The sequence below is a fragment of the Salvia miltiorrhiza genome, chromosome 2 (assembly GCF_028751815.1).
Source record: "Salvia miltiorrhiza cultivar Shanhuang (shh) chromosome 2, IMPLAD_Smil_shh, whole genome shotgun sequence".
In the NCBI taxonomy this organism is placed as follows: domain Eukaryota; kingdom Viridiplantae; phylum Streptophyta; class Magnoliopsida; order Lamiales; family Lamiaceae; genus Salvia; species Salvia miltiorrhiza.
The window spans coordinates 58,213,323-58,230,459 of record NC_080388.1 but is presented as its reverse complement, the minus strand read 5'-3'; the positions used below and the strand labels follow the sequence as shown (position 1 = coordinate 58,230,459).

General features: G+C 33.1%; 2 protein-coding genes across 3 annotated transcripts; one reads left to right on the top strand and one right to left on the bottom strand.

Moving 5' to 3' along the window:
- Nucleotides 1-2,063: 2,063 nt before the first annotated feature.
- Nucleotides 2,064-5,976, bottom strand: LOC131010639 (xylulose kinase 2). The gene is made up of 11 exons (XM_057938264.1): nt 5,606-5,976; nt 4,709-5,363; nt 4,472-4,560; nt 4,165-4,229; nt 3,734-3,789; nt 3,249-3,369; nt 3,098-3,172; nt 2,972-3,025; nt 2,803-2,897; nt 2,551-2,725; nt 2,064-2,446 (listed from the first exon to the last, which is right to left on the bottom strand). The coding sequence occupies exons 1-11, from the start codon at nt 5,662-5,664 to the stop codon at nt 2,214-2,216; spliced, it is 1,677 nt and encodes a 558-aa protein (XP_057794247.1). The 5' UTR covers nt 5,665-5,976; the 3' UTR covers nt 2,064-2,213.
- Nucleotides 5,977-11,652: 5,676 nt separating this feature from the next.
- LOC131010638 (amino acid permease 6-like) lies at nt 11,653-17,073 on the top strand. 2 transcript variants are annotated; one of them, XM_057938263.1, is made up of 6 exons: nt 11,653-12,193; nt 12,263-12,356; nt 12,453-12,667; nt 12,757-12,902; nt 16,182-16,409; nt 16,495-17,073. In XM_057938263.1, the coding sequence occupies exons 1-6, from the start codon at nt 11,866-11,868 to the stop codon at nt 16,924-16,926; spliced, it is 1,443 nt and encodes a 480-aa protein (XP_057794246.1). In that variant the 5' UTR covers nt 11,653-11,865; the 3' UTR covers nt 16,927-17,073. The 2 variants fall into 2 exon arrangements, with proteins under 2 accessions (XP_057794246.1, XP_057794245.1); XM_057938262.1 differs by having other exon boundaries at nt 11,701-12,193; nt 16,182-17,073.
- The last annotated feature ends 64 nt before the right edge of the window (nt 17,074-17,137 follow it).

Genomic DNA, 17,137 nt, shown 5'->3' with positions numbered 1-17,137 from the left:
AGAGTTTATTTAATGGACAAATATTTAATGACAAGTGAGAGTTTATTTTGTGGACGGAGGGAGTATTTTTTATTATTAGTGTCTTATATCTACTATACTAATTACTAACCCTGACATTTTCAAGTCTTGGGCCAACTCTGGATTAAATGACTAGTAGGTCTCTCGGGCCCGATCCACTTGACAGCTTTAATGATGCTTTTTTTTGAAACAGAAAATGACCATTCTATTAATCAAACCAAGTCATCAACAATAACATCATTTAGCCAAACTGGAAAGTCATTTTCCCAGAACACAATCTGCCCCGTTCTACCAGCATGTTGGGCGAGCAGATGCGCCGCCCTATTAGCAGTCCTTTGCGCGTGAAACACCCCGATGAGCATGCTGTCCCTCGCCGTGCGGATTATCTCCTGGATGTCCTCTGGAAGAAAGTCACGGTCATCATCCGGAGAAGCCATGATGCGTGCCGCAAGTAATGAATATGAATACTTTTAGGAGGTGTTGGATTGAATGGATAAAATAAGACTATATAATAGTGAGATACATTCAGATTAAATCATGAATATAAGAAACTTGTTTGGTTGGTCTATCAAATTTTACATACCCTTACTAATTTAATGTTTATTTACTGATATACCCTTTTTGACACATCATCAATCTTCCACAACAAACCCACCAATAATTTCAAAAATCAATTCTCTTTCTCTCTCTCATCAAGAAACCAGTTGAGAAAAAGATGAAGCGTTAGATTCTTTGACGCCGCTGTTCTGATTTTGCCTCTCAAAATTTTATCGCAGGATTGAAGGAAATTAGTAACGGAGGAGAAATTGAATTTGAATTTCATTCGTAAAGAGAGAATGAAGAGTTTTTTTCTTTATATTTTAAATAAGGAAATTACGAATTGTTTATGATAATTAAACATAAAGTCCTTATTTATTCCTACAACTTCAAATTAACACCAAGACCCATTAGCAAGGTCGCTTGACCTCGTTGAATCTTTCTGACAAATTCAATGGGAAAAACACTAATAAAAGGGAAGAAGAAAAAAATAGTCTTAATGGTAATATAAATAATTTTCTTTTTTAAATTCTAGAAATAAAATCTCGAAGACTAATTTCTCAGCTAAAAACATTAGTAATATCCCTGCTCGACTCATCATTTGAAAATTTAGCTTGGTTATGAATACCCATTTACTAAAAATACTTTTCTTGCAAAAAAAACATATAAAAACGTTAGTTCATTTTCATCCTCCAAACACATAATCAAATAATTTATACTATTAGAATACATTATTTTTTGCTTGATAAATTTATCATAAGAAAATGAGATAATAAAATTTCCTCCCTTTAACTTCCTTCTTTTTTTTCCCTCATTTTCTATAAAAGAGAATTCTATCATTTCTCACCTCTCTTTTTTCCTGAAAGAAGGGATAGTATTATCCCTCCATTATTGGTGTGATAATATTATCCCTATTTGAAGTGAAAATGATGGATAAGAAAAGGTAAAATTCTCATATAGAAAACGAGGAGAAAAAAAAGAAGGAATTTAAAGGGAGAAAATTTTGGTATCCCTCATTTTCTTATGATAAATTTACCAACCAAAGAGAACACACGTTATATGCAAATAATAGTTATTTGTAAATTCATTGGAGGAAATGATACCTCGAGCAATTATTATTCCGAAATATAACGACGAAGGATGCTAACAAAATGTGTCAATTTCTTCTATTTAAAACAAAACAAAGCTAAGACCCAATTCAGTTTATGAACTCAACCTACTCATTTAATAAATTTTTAAATAAAAGGTCCAGTTAATTAAATTAATAAAGCCCATTAGTCAATTAAAACGCCCAAAGCTCCGATCTTTACTTTTGAAACAAGCTCTTTTGAGTGTTGCATTTGATATGCTGATTTGGTGGCAATAGGTTTATCACTCATTCCATATTCATCAATGGATACTGCACCTCAATGGATTTGTTACTCATATATTACGCCTAACTATCATCTAATTAAATTTGTTCCAGACAAAGAGAGTAATAATAATAATAATAAAAAAAAAAGAACCTCTGAAACACGATGCTGCCATATTAACTACTTTCTTATGCATACTTACAAGTAGGTTTATTGGAAAAAGTTCATTAAAACCTCAAAATTGAACAAAACTAAAAAGAAGATAACAACTCAAGTTTGATATCTCATGTGCAGCAAGTAAGGTTTTCACAGTCGTCCTAGCTTTTGCACGAGACGATTTTCGATTTCTACTCTCTTCTTCATCAACAAAGCATACTTGGAGACGAGCTCGTGGCCTCCAGCAGTGGCCGCGAGTTGGCAGTTGAGAGAGGTCTTTTCCAGCTTGCCCGAATACATGGACGAAATTGGAACAAAACTGCCCTTCTTGCTGCACAACCAACCATGAGCTGCCCTTAAAGCAGCTCCCATGGAAGCCGAGTCTGAACAAGAGATTCCATAATCGAATATCAATACTCATCACCACAATCGCTACTTCTAACAGATACTATTTGATAGTGGAAACAGAAAATGGGCAAGTTCCAACCTGAGCTTTGGATTTTATAAACGTTGCACCCGAAAATTGAAGCTACTTCATTGACAATGCTGTCATTTGCCGACGCTCCACCAGTGGCAATTATGCGTTTTGGAGGTGAAGGCATTCCGAATCTTTCTGCATGAGCTCGCATAGAGAGGAACTGACCTTCAACTAATGCTCGAACCTGAAAAGAGCTTTGGTAAGTGTATGTTTGCACTGTTACATTTGTGCGTGTTAAGAGGTAGATTTTAATCAACGAACCTCTGAGGCAGCATCGAATTCCGTAACCTCAGATTCTTTTACTCCATCTAATGTATCTCCTTTGAAGTTCTCAAGAACATAACGATGAAATCCAACTGCAATTATGCCACTAAATAGGTCAAGTCTTTGACGGAAGATACGAAACCTATACTAAGTCTAGTATGCTAACCAGGTAGGGGGGGAGTAATTTCATGGTCTTTGTAATAAAATCCCAACTTTCCACCTGCAAAAGGTAGGTAGCATAAACATCCCACTAAAATTTGAGTAAGTGTATGCAGAAACTAGATGCACTCGCCATTTAGAGGTTGTGTCCGCTGCAGATAGTTATTGAAAACATCCCAAGATTTATCCGCGCAATTGTCACGTATGTCTGCCAAATTAAAGCCAGGGATTCAATATAAGCCTCATTTTACTTTCAGGAAAGATAGTGTGTTGTTTGTTCTTACCTTCACGGGTCAAGGAACCATTCTTGTAGACAAGCATAACCATGTATCCTTTTGTATCCACTGGGTTAGGAAAAACATGGCCTTCTAAGCACGTCTTGTGTTCATCAGTAATGCCAAAAACCTATAGCAAAAGAAATTCATTCTTGAATGTCACACATTAACGCAATTTAACTATTTTTAATATATACATTCTAAGGCCTGATACAAACTTTTGTCATATGCATGAATGAAGAAAGTTCAGACCATGACTTATCATGGATTGGGTGATTAAAAGAGGTACAAGAAGCAACTGAGTTAGATTGGTAATGAATAACCTTTTATCTTTGTCATTTACTATTTACTAATTTCACAGTATGAGACACAAGCAAGATCACCTTCAAGTAGTTAAGAGATAATAGGAAAAAACGGACAAAATCAATGATAGGAGCATATGTAAACTTAATATCATAAGCGGGGTAAAAGGGAACAAGAGCAAGCTAACTTACAGTGTCACTGGTACCAAGACTAATTGCCAAATCCCCGGGACTGTTGAGCGTCAAACCTAACAGAATAAACAAACATCTAGCCATCGGTGCCCGGATAAATACGATAACACACATTGTGCATGGTCGCTGTACAGCCTTTATTAAATTAATAACATCTCAACACACAGGATAATAATCATAATATATATAGAAAGTGGATATCCGAGAAAGCAGGCTTAACAGGCAGCCAGAAGCATACCAATATACACACACATTTATAAGTTAGTTCAAATTATTAAAACTTATAAGCAGAACAATGGGACTCGATAAACTGATGCATTGTAATCGGGCAAGTAATGAAAGATTAGAGCAAGTAATAAATCCATAACGAGTGACTTATATTTTAAGAGGAATAATAGATTCGCAAAAAAAAAAAAAAAAAAACCATCTACCTGCTAGGCTGTTAGGATTATCACCAGACCACTGAATGACTAGACAGTTTTTGTCAAAATGATACCTGAAAGAATTTTAGGAGCAGACATGTCAGATCTAAAACGTCAAAAATATGCATATTAGGTGTTAAAATACTGCGCCGGAGTCATTTTCACATGCTTTACACAGATTTATATCATAGACAACTGCTAAATAAAGGAAACAAGCAACTTCTCCATAGCTAGAGATACAACAAGGCCTATTCAAGTTAATCCATATGAACTGTAATTGGGCATCGTCAAGATTCTAGATTAGGATGCCACCCACCTCTCAACAAAGTAAGGAGCGATATGACCGGCAATAGCATATGCAGGCGCTAACTTCCCGAGTTTTTCCTCCAAGCTTGGTGCTGTGGCCTAAGCCATTAGAATATTTAACACTGAGATTAGATGCTAGCTGCATACGAAAGAACCTGAAAACTTCACAACTGCAAATGTATCTTTGAAACAAAATCTTGATTATTTGCAAAACAGAAAGAAAATCACATAATGCAGCAAAAGAGACCTCCAAAATCTTTTTTGACCAAGCTCTCTCCTTTATGTCCATCAAATTCATCCCAGCTCCATCAGTGTGATCGATAGCAGCATAGCTCCCAATAAGAATCGAAGCCATGAAGGAGCTAACTAAAGAGATTCTCTCTGTATTCTTATAAGCATCAGGTTGCGTCTCAAAAATTCTCCTGATCTGTGGGCCGGTGTACCTCTCATGGGCACGCGAGCCAGTAAGGCTCGACAACTCCAAGGCACCACCCACAGCTTTCTCAATGGCCTTACATTGCTCCGTGGTGCTGCTGTCCATCCATATAGGCGACTCCTTCACAGAGAAGGCGTCGCCAAGCTGATTCACTAACGGTTTTTTGGGGTCCAACGACGACAACACCCTCAAGCTCCCGGTTTTCCAATACACACTGCCGTGTTGCTGCCCACTGCCAGAGACAGCAACAATTTTCCCAAAATCGAGCCCCGATTTCTCGAGCCTCTCAAGGATTAGGTCTAATGCTTCCACCCACATTATAGTGGGAGAAACAATTCTACCATTAACACTAGGGTCTCGATAAACACCATCTTTAGTCTTGTAATGCGATAATTCGGAATCGAATTTAACAATTTCCTGAGCTACAATGTTCAAGCTTGCATCCAAAACAGTTGCCTTCAGCGACCTACATGGTACCATGATCATCATTTTCCTCTCAATTCGAATCAACATCTTATATTCAAGAACATCATATCAAAGGGAGCCCAATAACAGAAACAACACGCAATCGATTTTATGATCATCATAGTTTTAATCACCAATTGCAAATCATGACTTTCTGATAGGATAGCAGTCGCTATTTTGACAAAATTAATGATTCCACAACACAAAAGACCAAATGGAAAGAAAAGAAAAAAAAAGACTTACTGAGTGGAGCTATCGAATCCCAGAGAAAATGAGCCTTGTGGGAGAGAGTAATCCTCCATGACTGAGCGAAGAAGATGGGACACCGCCGTCAAAAAAAAGAGAGAAAAAAAAAATCGATCTTCAAGTCTTAAAAAACTCGAATTTATGTGTGACAGAAAAATACGATCTTCAAGTCTTAAAAATTTACGTGCCTTTTTAATTTTTTTATTTATTTAATATTATAAATTTATCAAAAAAAACTCAAATTTATTAACAGATAAATGGCGTGACAGTCTAGTGTTAATTTTGGATAAGAAATTAAGTAGCTATAGATAAGAATCAAAATTCAATAATGACTAGGCTTGACGAGATAATCGAATTTAAATCTTCAAAATTCAAAGGAATTAAAAATCAGGAGGCGTTTACTGTTGGGGTGTGTTCGCATGAAAAAATGAAAAAATGAAGGATAACAAAAATTTAGACCTTTAAATATATCATTTCTTATTCCACATTTTACATAAAAGAGAAGTTCACCATTTTTTCTTTCTTATTTTCATTTCAAAGAGGGATAATATTATCACACCAAAGCAAACACACCCTTAAAGGATTAGTTTTGATAAATAAAAATAGTATGATCAATCCTTATTTAGAATATCTCAATGTCCTTAATTATTTTTATCATTTTAATTAATTTTGCTTGATTCTTATCCTATCAAATTAGAATAATCTTATTATTGAACATAAAAATACTCAATCTTCCATTTCATCAATCATGCTAAGTAAATGTTCCTAGGAGTATTAACTACAAATATCATCTTCTTGTTGTTACACTTTTTTTAAAAAAATTATAAGAGATATCTATTACATAATCAAATAAGCAACTCACACAAACGGAATCTCTACGCCGCACAAATGTAGCTATAGATAAAGATATGGAGTAATAATGACTAGGCTTTGATGTCATGCAAATTCACAAATTGTTCATGTATAATAGTAGTGTGCAAATTAGTCTAAGAAAAATAGTATGCAAATTAAATAATTTACTAAGAGAATCATGCTCGCTCCTTCTCAACTTTTAATATCAACTAGTAAATTCATTCGTGCGATGCACGATCAATATCGAAATTAATTGACATATTTAAATAAATAAATATTAATATTAAATAGAACCAAAATGTAAATAAATACAAAATATATTTCAATAAATAAATAAATATTTCATATATTTTAAATTTTGAAATTTTCATAATTTATTTGTTTTAATTTCATTTTTGATGATTTTTATACCATATTAAAGATCTTTTCACGAACTTAAATTTAAGATTAATATTAAATATTTTTTCATGAATCAAATCTAACCATATTTATAAAAAAATTAATAAAAGATAAGAGAGAAAATTTATAGAGAAGGGAGAAAAAGAAAATTGGTGGAAGAAAAGAAAGAAAAAAGAGAGGGAAGAAATGGATGGGAAAACTCCTCTTTTATATACTCCCTCCGTCCACGAAATGAGTACCCATATTTCCTTTTTCGTCCGTCCACGAAATGAGTACTCATTTCCCTTTTTGGCAAGTGTGCCCCACACATCTCTTTAATTAATACACTAAAAAAGTTGGACCTTTAAACTATTCACACTACACTCCATACATTTCTTAAAACCCGTGCCGTCCACAAATGGGTACTCATTTCGTGGACGGAGGGAGTATTATATAGATTTGAGAGTAACACTGATTTTAGTAAAGTGGTTGGGTGTGTTGTGAGTGAATAAGGGTCCCACCTTTTATGTAAGTGTTAAAATAATTAAAGTGAAGTAAAGGTCTCACCTACTTATACAAACAATAGAAATGAATACCAAAATATGAGACGTTCAAAAAAGAAAATATGGATACCAAAAGCTGGTACCGAGGGAGTATTATAGAATGATAATTAGTTTTTGAAAAAGAAAATAAATTAATTAGCTTTAGATACAAAGAATGACTAGGCTTGACGAGAAAATCGGATTTAAATCTTCAAATCCAATCCATTTACATTTTATTACCCAAAAGGATTATCTCGTTGTGTTAATTATTTTCTTAATTTACTTAAAGAATCATATTGAGGATCATCTTTGTGGAATGATATTTTACTTAACATAAATAGCAGATAAAAATTTAGGATTGTATGTAGGAAAGGTATTTTTTTTTTTTGAGGGAATGTAGGAAAGGTATTATTTGTTAAGAATATTGCATTTTTACAAATTTCATTAAGGGTGCTACTATATTGAAGCAAGATCAAATTATATTTTCTCTTTTTGAACTCAGATCACTCACTTTGTTCTGTTATATGAATATTAATCTTTTGGTCTTCGAATAAGTGTTCACAATCGTTTTTTAACGCATATCAAGGAAATGGAAAATGTTGCTTTCTTTTACCTTGAATTATTGTAGGGAATATGAAGAGCCTAAAGTTTAGTCATTGGAAATAAACAATAATAAATTTAGCAGTTTGATATCATTTTTTGTACAAACTTCTAAAGTAAAACACTTATCTAGCATAAAAATATTCTCAAAAAAGGTCATTCATTTAAGAAGGGAAGAATACTATATACCCCCCACCCCCAAAATAAAATACCCTGCTCTAATACAATCTATAACAGTTAATTGTATTACTAATTTTATGTGGTTATTAATTTATATTGCATTTGATTTCGGTGTTACGTATGTGGGGGATTTGGAATTACTTATTTTATTTAATTAATGGGCAAAAATATAATTTCATCTGCAAAGCATAAATTAGGTCGGTCCATGTTGATAGCTGACGATCTTCAAACTTCTTATAGAAGAATATTACATTTTCAATAAGCTATACAAATTATTTGAAGTCAAATATTCGTGTTTGGGGCTTCGAGCTTCTATTGGACCTCTTTATATAGCTTCATATATATTCACACGTATGGAATTATTCTATGTTAAATTTTAATGATTAAGGAACAATAGTCAATTTAATCTTAATGAACTATTACAAAATGGGTTTATGCATATATCGCCTTCAATGCACCTAACAAAATGCCACATGTTGTGGGGCTCTTAAGTTGAAAAATTAAAGAAAACAACAAAACCAGGAAACCCAAAAACCACCACGCATGTTGGGGGGAAAAACATACACCAACGCGTCGATGGAGTTAGGATTTTTAAAATAAAATAGACAAAGTTATATTTTTGTATTTAAAAATAAGTTTGAATGAATTATAGGGAAATCTTATTATAACCCTATTTTAAAATAACATAAGTTTTATAGCCCCAGTTTCCAATACATAAGTTATATAGCCATTTTAGGTTTAAAAATCTATAACGTCTTTTGTCTTTTAAGCCTAAAATGGTTATATAACTTATGTATTATAAACTAGGGCTATAAAACTTACATTTTTATGAAAAATGGCTATATGTAATAATTTCTACAATTATTTATAATTATATATGTAGAAATATAAAATACAACTTTAAAAAATTGATCGGACTATCGTCGAGTTAAGAGTCTTAAGACCCAGGGCTTGGCTCCGTCTCTACACAAAGGCAATTCATCTTAAAATAAAATCAAAGTATTGTAGTCTCATAATTTTACATTAAAATAAATATATATGTTACTTGAGAACATACTTGATTAGTAAATTTTATATGTATATCAATATATATATGTGTTGTATACAGTGCCAAGAAAAATATCAGATGAGTGTCTAACATTTGGCATACACCATCATATATTTTTAATAAACATACATAGGTTTGTTTGATATATAATCTTGGTTAACTTAGATGGTAAACATGTGAGACCCATACAACAAAAATTCTCAGCGCAACACGTCGATTGACTCTTAATTTGTCTTTAGTTATAGATTAGTAATTATCATAAAACTATGTTTTCTTTCTTGACGAAATTGTATATACTCATTTTGATATAAGAAGATAATTAATTTATACTCACTGCTATAATTCATATATAAATAATATATAATCTTACGTACTATTCTATCCTTAGACGAATAGGATCAGTTCATTAAGTTAATTTAAGCTAATGCACATTTACACGTTCACACAACGCATGAACTAGCGAATAAGAAATACATTAAATTAGTTTTAGTTAATACATGCTTACACGCTCGTACGATCTAACTTATAAATGTGTATTGTTTGTATTTTATATAAAAATAAATATAAAATGAAATAGACATTTTGGCGGCAGCAGCGATGACTGCAACGACAATATCTACGATGGATTTGAGGATAGACAGAAAGTTTGAGAAAGATTGAAAAATTTTGTGATTCACAAAAATGCATTTCGAGAATGGAAGGAGTATGTAATGTGACTAATTGAAATACAATGCATAAGTTTCTATTTGTACGTGTACGAACTATATATAGCTCTCCTTGCAACATTTATTCCTACTCCATCATCTGAAAATTGTACACATATTTGTATTCTGAAAATTCTATATGCACGTATTACCTATTTTCATCGTTTACTTAAATTAAAGCAACTACTTTTTAATGAAGATTTTCATTCATTTTCCAAATCATATTAATTTTGTTACATATCACGTTTGGCTTCAAAAAGTCAAAATATGAATTCATAATAGTTTTATGTATGTTTCTTTTCAATCAGAACATCACGTTGCTTTAATTTTCTGTTTGTAAATATTTGGTTCAATACTTCAATACACTTCATACTTTTATATAGAATTCTTGCTCACTTTTACCTATATCTATAATTAAAGCAAGCTAAGATTTAAGGTGTAAAAATTTCCCGCCAAAAGTATCTTCCATTAATCCATTAAGTGTTGTTCTAAATATTTTCTCTCTTTAGTAGTTTTTTAAGTTTTATTTTCTGACAATAAATTTCCATCTAAAATCTCATTTGATTTTTCATTTTAAAATTTTATTTTATGAAATCTCAACCATCAAACAAATACTGATCAATTTCAAATCATTCTAATTTCAATAAGATCAGCTATTTAATTTTTGAGCATATTTATTTATCTTCCAACTCTTGTTTTTTTTTTTCCTACTCAATTTCTCCTATATTCATATATGTTTAGTTTTTTTGTATTTATTGCCTATTCTTTGTTCCTCTATAAATTTTTTTTGCCTTTTCAAACCAGTGGCCATTGTTCATATTACTCCCACTGTAAGTGAGATTTTTTCATTTTTTGGTAAAGATTTTACCCTTTAAACACATTTTCACTTTTTCACCTATAAACAAAATACATTTTTCTTAATTTTTGTGTCCAAAAAAAAGATCTCACATACAGTGGGACGAAGGGAGTATTATACATACTTTTAGTTTACGTATTTTTTGTTCGTTTTTTATCCAACTCTACATTTTATTTTTTATTTTTTAAAACCTATAATTATTAGGTATACAAAACTCTTATTTTTCCTAATTAATATTACAAACGCATTGACAAACCACATCAACTTTTGAGAGTATAAAAATGAATAAAGGTACATTCATTGATAGAAAATTAATAGTAGTAATTCATAATTTAAAAAAATATATGTATAATTAATAATACGAAAATAATTTGAAATTTAAGTTGATATTTACTCTTCCCGCGGTCCCGTGAAACTTCAGCATTATTTCTTTTTGGGATGTGCCGCAAAGCTTGAGCATTTTTTAATATGACAAAAGTTTTTCTTTTTATTCACCTATCACTTTTTCATTTACCACACTTAATACACAAAAATACTACTCCCTCCGTCCCACCATTTTAGTCCCCTCCCACTTTTCACACATATTAAGAAAAATGCATTTAATTTTTATATTTTTATCTTTTGTACTCTTATTTATTATTTTTACACATTCTTTTCACATTTAAGTGAAACATTAAATAAGGTTAATTTAGTAAAAATAATATTTTTATATAGTATTAATTAAAAAAATGGACTATCTTTTTGGGACATCTCAAAATGGAATAAGGGACTAAAATAGTGGGACGGAGGGAGTAATTTCTTAAAACTCGTGCCGAAAAGAAATTGTTCAAACTTGTACTAAAATAAAGTCCTTACATAAATAGAAGTATATACTTAATTTGCATAAATAAAAGTAGAGGAATACATCCAAAATTGCATTTATTATCCAATACGAATCAATCACCTCTTACATTTTTTTCATTTTCTTTTTCCTCATCGCCCCTTTTTTTTATATATATATATGTTGTCCGGTTATCGAATTTCAAGATCGACTCCAAACTCCAAACCATCTCTTAATAGTTAATACTCAACACAGTCTCTCTCTCTGAAGCACAAAAATGGCAAACGAGTTGGAGAAGAAGTCCATGTACATAGAGCAGCCGGCACTAGAAAATGGTGAAGCAAGCAAGAATTTCGACGACGACGGGCGTCCCCGACGAAGTGGGACGGTGATGACGGCGAGTGCGCACATCATAACGGCGGTGATAGGGTCGGGGGTGCTGTCGTTGGCGTGGGCCATAGCACAGCTGGGATGGGTGGCCGGGCCAGCCGTGCTGATGGCCTTCTCCTTCATCACCTACCTCACCTCCACCTTCCTCGCCGACTCCTACCGCCACCAAGGCCGCCGCAACTACACCTACATGGACGTCGTCCGCGCTCACTTAGGTACCATTTTCAATTTATTCTTTCTTTCTTTCCACTTGAATCTTGGCATTTAATGTTTGGTTTAATTAGGCGGTTACAAAGTTCAGCTATGTGGACTCGCTCAGTATGGGAATCTTGTTGGTGTCACCATTGGATACACAATTACTGCATCCATTAGTATGGTGTGAGTGTATTATATATCTTCATTATCTTATTTATAATTAGGATTGATGAATGATGAATGAGTTCTGGAGTAATTTGTTTATAATTAATGAATTAGGGCTGTGAAAAGGTCGAATTGTTTCCATAAGGAGGGGCATAAGGCGGAATGCTCGATATCAAGCTACCCATTCATGGCGATATTTGCAGGGATTCAGCTGATTTTGAGCCAAATTCCCAATTTCCATGAGCTCTCATGGCTCTCTATTGTAGCAGCAGTCATGTCTTTCGCTTACTCCTCCATTGGGCTCGCCCTCTCCATTGCCAAGCTTGCAGGTCTCTCTCTCTCTCTCTCTCTAGAATGTTCATTAATTATAGTAGTAACTGAGATTGACACGTTATATATGAAAATGAAAATGAAATAGGTGGTGGAGGGCATGTGGAGACAAGCCTAACAGGGACGAGAGTAGGAGTGGACATAAGCGGGTCAGAAAAGGTGTGGAAAAGTTTTCAAGCCATTGGAGACATGGCTTTCGCCTATGCTTATTCAACTGTACTCATTGAAATCCAGGCATGTCTCTTTCCCCTCTCCTCTCTATTATTATCATTTCAAACCCACTTAATTACGTAACTATCTTCCCCTTTTATTCCCATATCATTCTTCTTTCTTTGCCTTGCCTACAACATATAGGTGTACCAATATTTCATGTTCGTTAACTTATGGCTGTCCACATGTTTTTAATTAATTTCAACATGAGTCAAAAATAGTCAACACCTTAGGCCCCATGATTGAATTCAATTGCGTCTTTCTTCTTTTTAACTTATTTGTGACTCCTACATTTGTTACGTAACACGTGGTTCCCCTATATACGGCGTTAAATACTGTGTGTGTGTGTGTGTGCATATCTAAACTTTAGTCTATTTATAGATGCTACGATTTGTAAAGTTTGTAAATTGGAGAAACCTCGTGATTTTTTATGTGAAAATAACATTGGATGTGGAAGAACTAAGAAGTTCCAAATTAATTCAGAAATATTTTAAAGTGTAACATACACAATAAGGGGGCAGAAAACACAGACACATGTCACCTACAACACAAAGACATATGGGGATAGCTATCGTATCTACTTTCATTGATGGCATTCAAATTTAAAGAGATATATCCACATTCAATGTCATGTGTTTTTACCTAAAATAAATAAATACCCCATTCCTTACAGCCTATACAAACTTGTCTTTCTTTTAATTCAATCTTTTCAAAATTTTGTTTCTTTTAACCAACATTCTGGGACACAAATATATGGACTGCTTTTGGAGGGACTACATCAGGAATCTTATAGTATTAGTTAATTAACTAATTTTCTTTTAAAGATTATTTGAAATATAAGTTAATCTTAGATGCCACTTTTAGAGAGACGGAGCCATAATAATAATAATAATAATAATAATAATAATAATAATAATAATAATAATTTTGCTTCATAAGAGATGAAGCCATTGGAATATGACCCAATGGAATATTATGCGATCTTAATATCACACAATAATTAGTCACAAACTACGCTACTTTTTGAGTCCATGGTTTTTCTAGTGAATTTGATTTGTTTGTATATTTTGCTTGTGCATAAAACGAAAACGACCTAAATTATACTTGTAAGTTCTAAGGCGGAAGCATGTATATGTACTAGTAGATCAATTTACTGATGGGGCCCATCTAATACACGTTATTTTTTCCATTTTTTATATAAAATAATGTTTTTAAAGATTTGGATGTTTATTGTTTCAAATATTCAAAGACCAATTTTTTTAAACATATTTTTTATAGTATAAAATTCTTATAATCAATAAATTTATGTAGTAAGCCCAACTCGTATCTCTAGTCAGTTATCAATTTTAAATCAGGTCGACCCTTTTCAATCTTGATTGACACGAACGACCCTTTTCAATCTTGATTAAATAATTAGGAACTCCGAATCAAAGGTTAGATGAAGTGTAAAGAATATAGTTGTGACATTATAGTATAGGAGTACTATATTATAAATTGCAATATTTTGTAGAGTAGTTGTGACAGTAGGGATTATCTGTCAAAATGCAATATTGTTTTAGTAGTCCGTATAGTATAATAATGTGATTTCTGGTCCAGCTTTAGAAGTTGGTTTGGTTGTGTGCATGTGAAATCTCTGGCACCGAAACACAAGGATGAGTGAGGACCATACAACAAACTAAAAAGATTGGAATAAAATCAAATTAGAATACAAACACTCACTAGTTTTTCATATTCTACTTTTCTAGCATGGCTGTTGCTTAGTGTTACCTTCCACGCTCAAAATGGACCATAACTTTAATTTTATTCTTTTGTTCTTTTGGTATTAGAATGCCCCACTTTAAGATATCGTTTTTTGTTTCTTCTGGATTTTCATATTATTGTATTTTGTGAAAATACCAATCTATATCTTGATATTTGAAATTTTTTACAATTTTACCACAATGTATGTGAAATTACAAATTAATACATACGATTATTATTGTTAACTATTCTATTGTATTAAAATTAAAGTCAACTTTCTTTTTTTTGCAGCATCAATTTCGACTACGATTATCAATCGTTGGGATTGAGATCATGACTGGAATCTATAACTTGAACTACAAAATCCTCAAACCAATTTTTCAATCCAATATTGATTTGACGCTAAAATTTCATATCGGACAGTTACAGACTTTAACCTAACATTGTCAAATCGATGTTGAATTGAAAATTTAGTTTGGAATTTTTGTAGTTCAAGTAAAGAGTAATTCAATCATGGTCTCAATTGCAATGATCATGATCATATCATATCGGTTGGAATTGATGCTACAAGAAAGAAAGTAACCTTTGTTTTTTAACTAGTATGTTGAATTGTTAACAACGATGATCGTATGTGTTAATTTATAGTTTTAGATACGTTGGGGGACAATTATAAAAAGCTCAAACATTTTTGTATAAATTATTATTTTTCTTCTTTTTTAACTATTCAGTTTGTGATACAATAAAACCTCTATAAATGAATATTGTACTTAGGGCATCCACATTAGAGAGTCAAAGGGGCTTTTAAAAGTGATCTCCACCGTCCAACCTTCATATTATTACATCTCAATCTATTGTTCTTCCAAAGGAAAAGAATAACATTGACCCATGATAAAATTAGAAATTTCAATGTAAATGTCATCCTTAAGGCATAGTTCATCCCATCCCACGTAATAAGTTACATGAACTTTAGTCATACTCTCTTCGGCCCTTAAAAATACATTTTTTGTTATTTAGGTATGTCCCATAAAAATATGCATTCTTGTAAATCTCTTTTTTTTTTCACCACAAATCTCTCTTCTTTTCACCTCACTTTCTCTATTCACAACATACTCATATAATATTTCTTAAAAAATTGTGTCAAAAAATAATGAATATTTTTAAGAGGCCGAGAGAGTATTTTCTTAACATATTAAGAATTTTTACTCTCTTTTTTTTTGCAATAGTACTTATAATTGTACTTCATACTGAGACTTTCACCTTGTCCTAAAATTCTACCTTTTCTTTTGGAGGGAGAAATTCTACCTTTTTGAAAGTTACAAGGCAATCAATATCATATTAAATTATATGATATGAATCTTGCCTTTTAAATTGTGCAAATTTTATTGGGAACTTATCTCGATCTTAATGTTCATGACATTTCCCAATGATCACCCTTCATTTCATTGGATATGAATTTGAATCCAAAAATGATATATCGGACAAATTTATACTAGGATTTTTTGTGTTCATAACAAACTAAGAGCTTATAAGATCTTTTATATTCAAATTTATTGTGTTTAACAGGACACACTGAAATCTCCACCCCCAGAAAATGTGGTGATGAAGAAGGCTTCTCTTGTAGGTGTGTCAACTACCACCATATTCTACGTCCTATGTGGCTGCCTGGGCTACGCCGCCTTCGGAAATAATGCTCCCGGCAACTTCCTTACCGGATTCGGCTTCTACGAGCCCTTCTGGTTGATTGACTTCGCCAACGTGTGCATTGCCATCCATCTCATCGGAGCTTATCAGGTAGCACAAAAGCAAGATCCCCAGGAAACTATAAACCATCTCGTATTTCATCTCATCAATGCTCGTCATATCATTTGCAAAACAGGTGTTTGCTCAGCCTATATTCGGCTTTGTGGAGAAGCGCTGCGGGGAGAAGTGGCCGGAAAACAAGGCGATCACCAAAGATCACGCAGTCCGCATTCCTCTATGCGGAGTTTACGATTTCAACGTATTCAGATTGGTGTGGAGATCAGTGTATGTGATAGTAACAGCAGTGATTGCAATGATCTTCCCCTTCTTCAACAACTTCCTCGGCCTCATCGGAGCAGCATCATTCTACCCGCTTACCGTATACTTCCCCATAGAGATGCACATTGCTCAGGCCAAAGTGCCCAAGTACTCCTTCAGATGGGTGTGGCTGAAGATCCTCAGCTGGTCTTGCCTGATCGTGTCGCTCGTCGCGGCAGCCGGATCCGTAAGGGGGCTCGCCGACGACGTCAAGACCTACAAGCCCTTCCAGAGTCAAGCTCATGAATAGAACACATGTAGAGCTCTAGCTGTGCAATCCATGATCCAAACATTATTTACCTGCATTCCAGCATTTAAAATTTCTGTAGAGTTCAATCATCGACCATACGAGTACTGTATGGCCATTTGAATGAAGTAAGCTTATTTTAATCCAAAACACCCTAGCCTACATTATGAGGAATGAAAATCAATCAAGATATCATGCACGCATCAGCACATCC

Coding starts and splice junctions, on each gene's coding strand:
- LOC131010639 (XM_057938264.1), bottom strand. CDS start 5,664: ATGGAGGATTACTCTCTCCCACAAGGCTCATTTTCTCTGGGATTCGAT. Junction 4,561..4,708: donor GGTCAAAAAAGATTTTGGAG/GTCTCTTTTGCT, acceptor CTAATGGCTTAG/GCCACAGCACCAAGCTTGGA. Junction 2,447..2,550: donor TTATAAAATCCAAAGCTCAG/GTTGGAACTTGC, acceptor TCTCTTGTTCAG/ACTCGGCTTCCATGGGAGCT.
- LOC131010638 (XM_057938262.1), top strand. CDS start 11,866: ATGGCAAACGAGTTGGAGAAGAAGTCCATGTACATAGAGCAGCCGGCA. Junction 12,194..12,262: donor CGTCGTCCGCGCTCACTTAG/GTACCATTTTCA, acceptor TGGTTTAATTAG/GCGGTTACAAAGTTCAGCTA. Junction 12,668..12,756: donor CTCCATTGCCAAGCTTGCAG/GTCTCTCTCTCT, acceptor AAAATGAAATAG/GTGGTGGAGGGCATGTGGAG.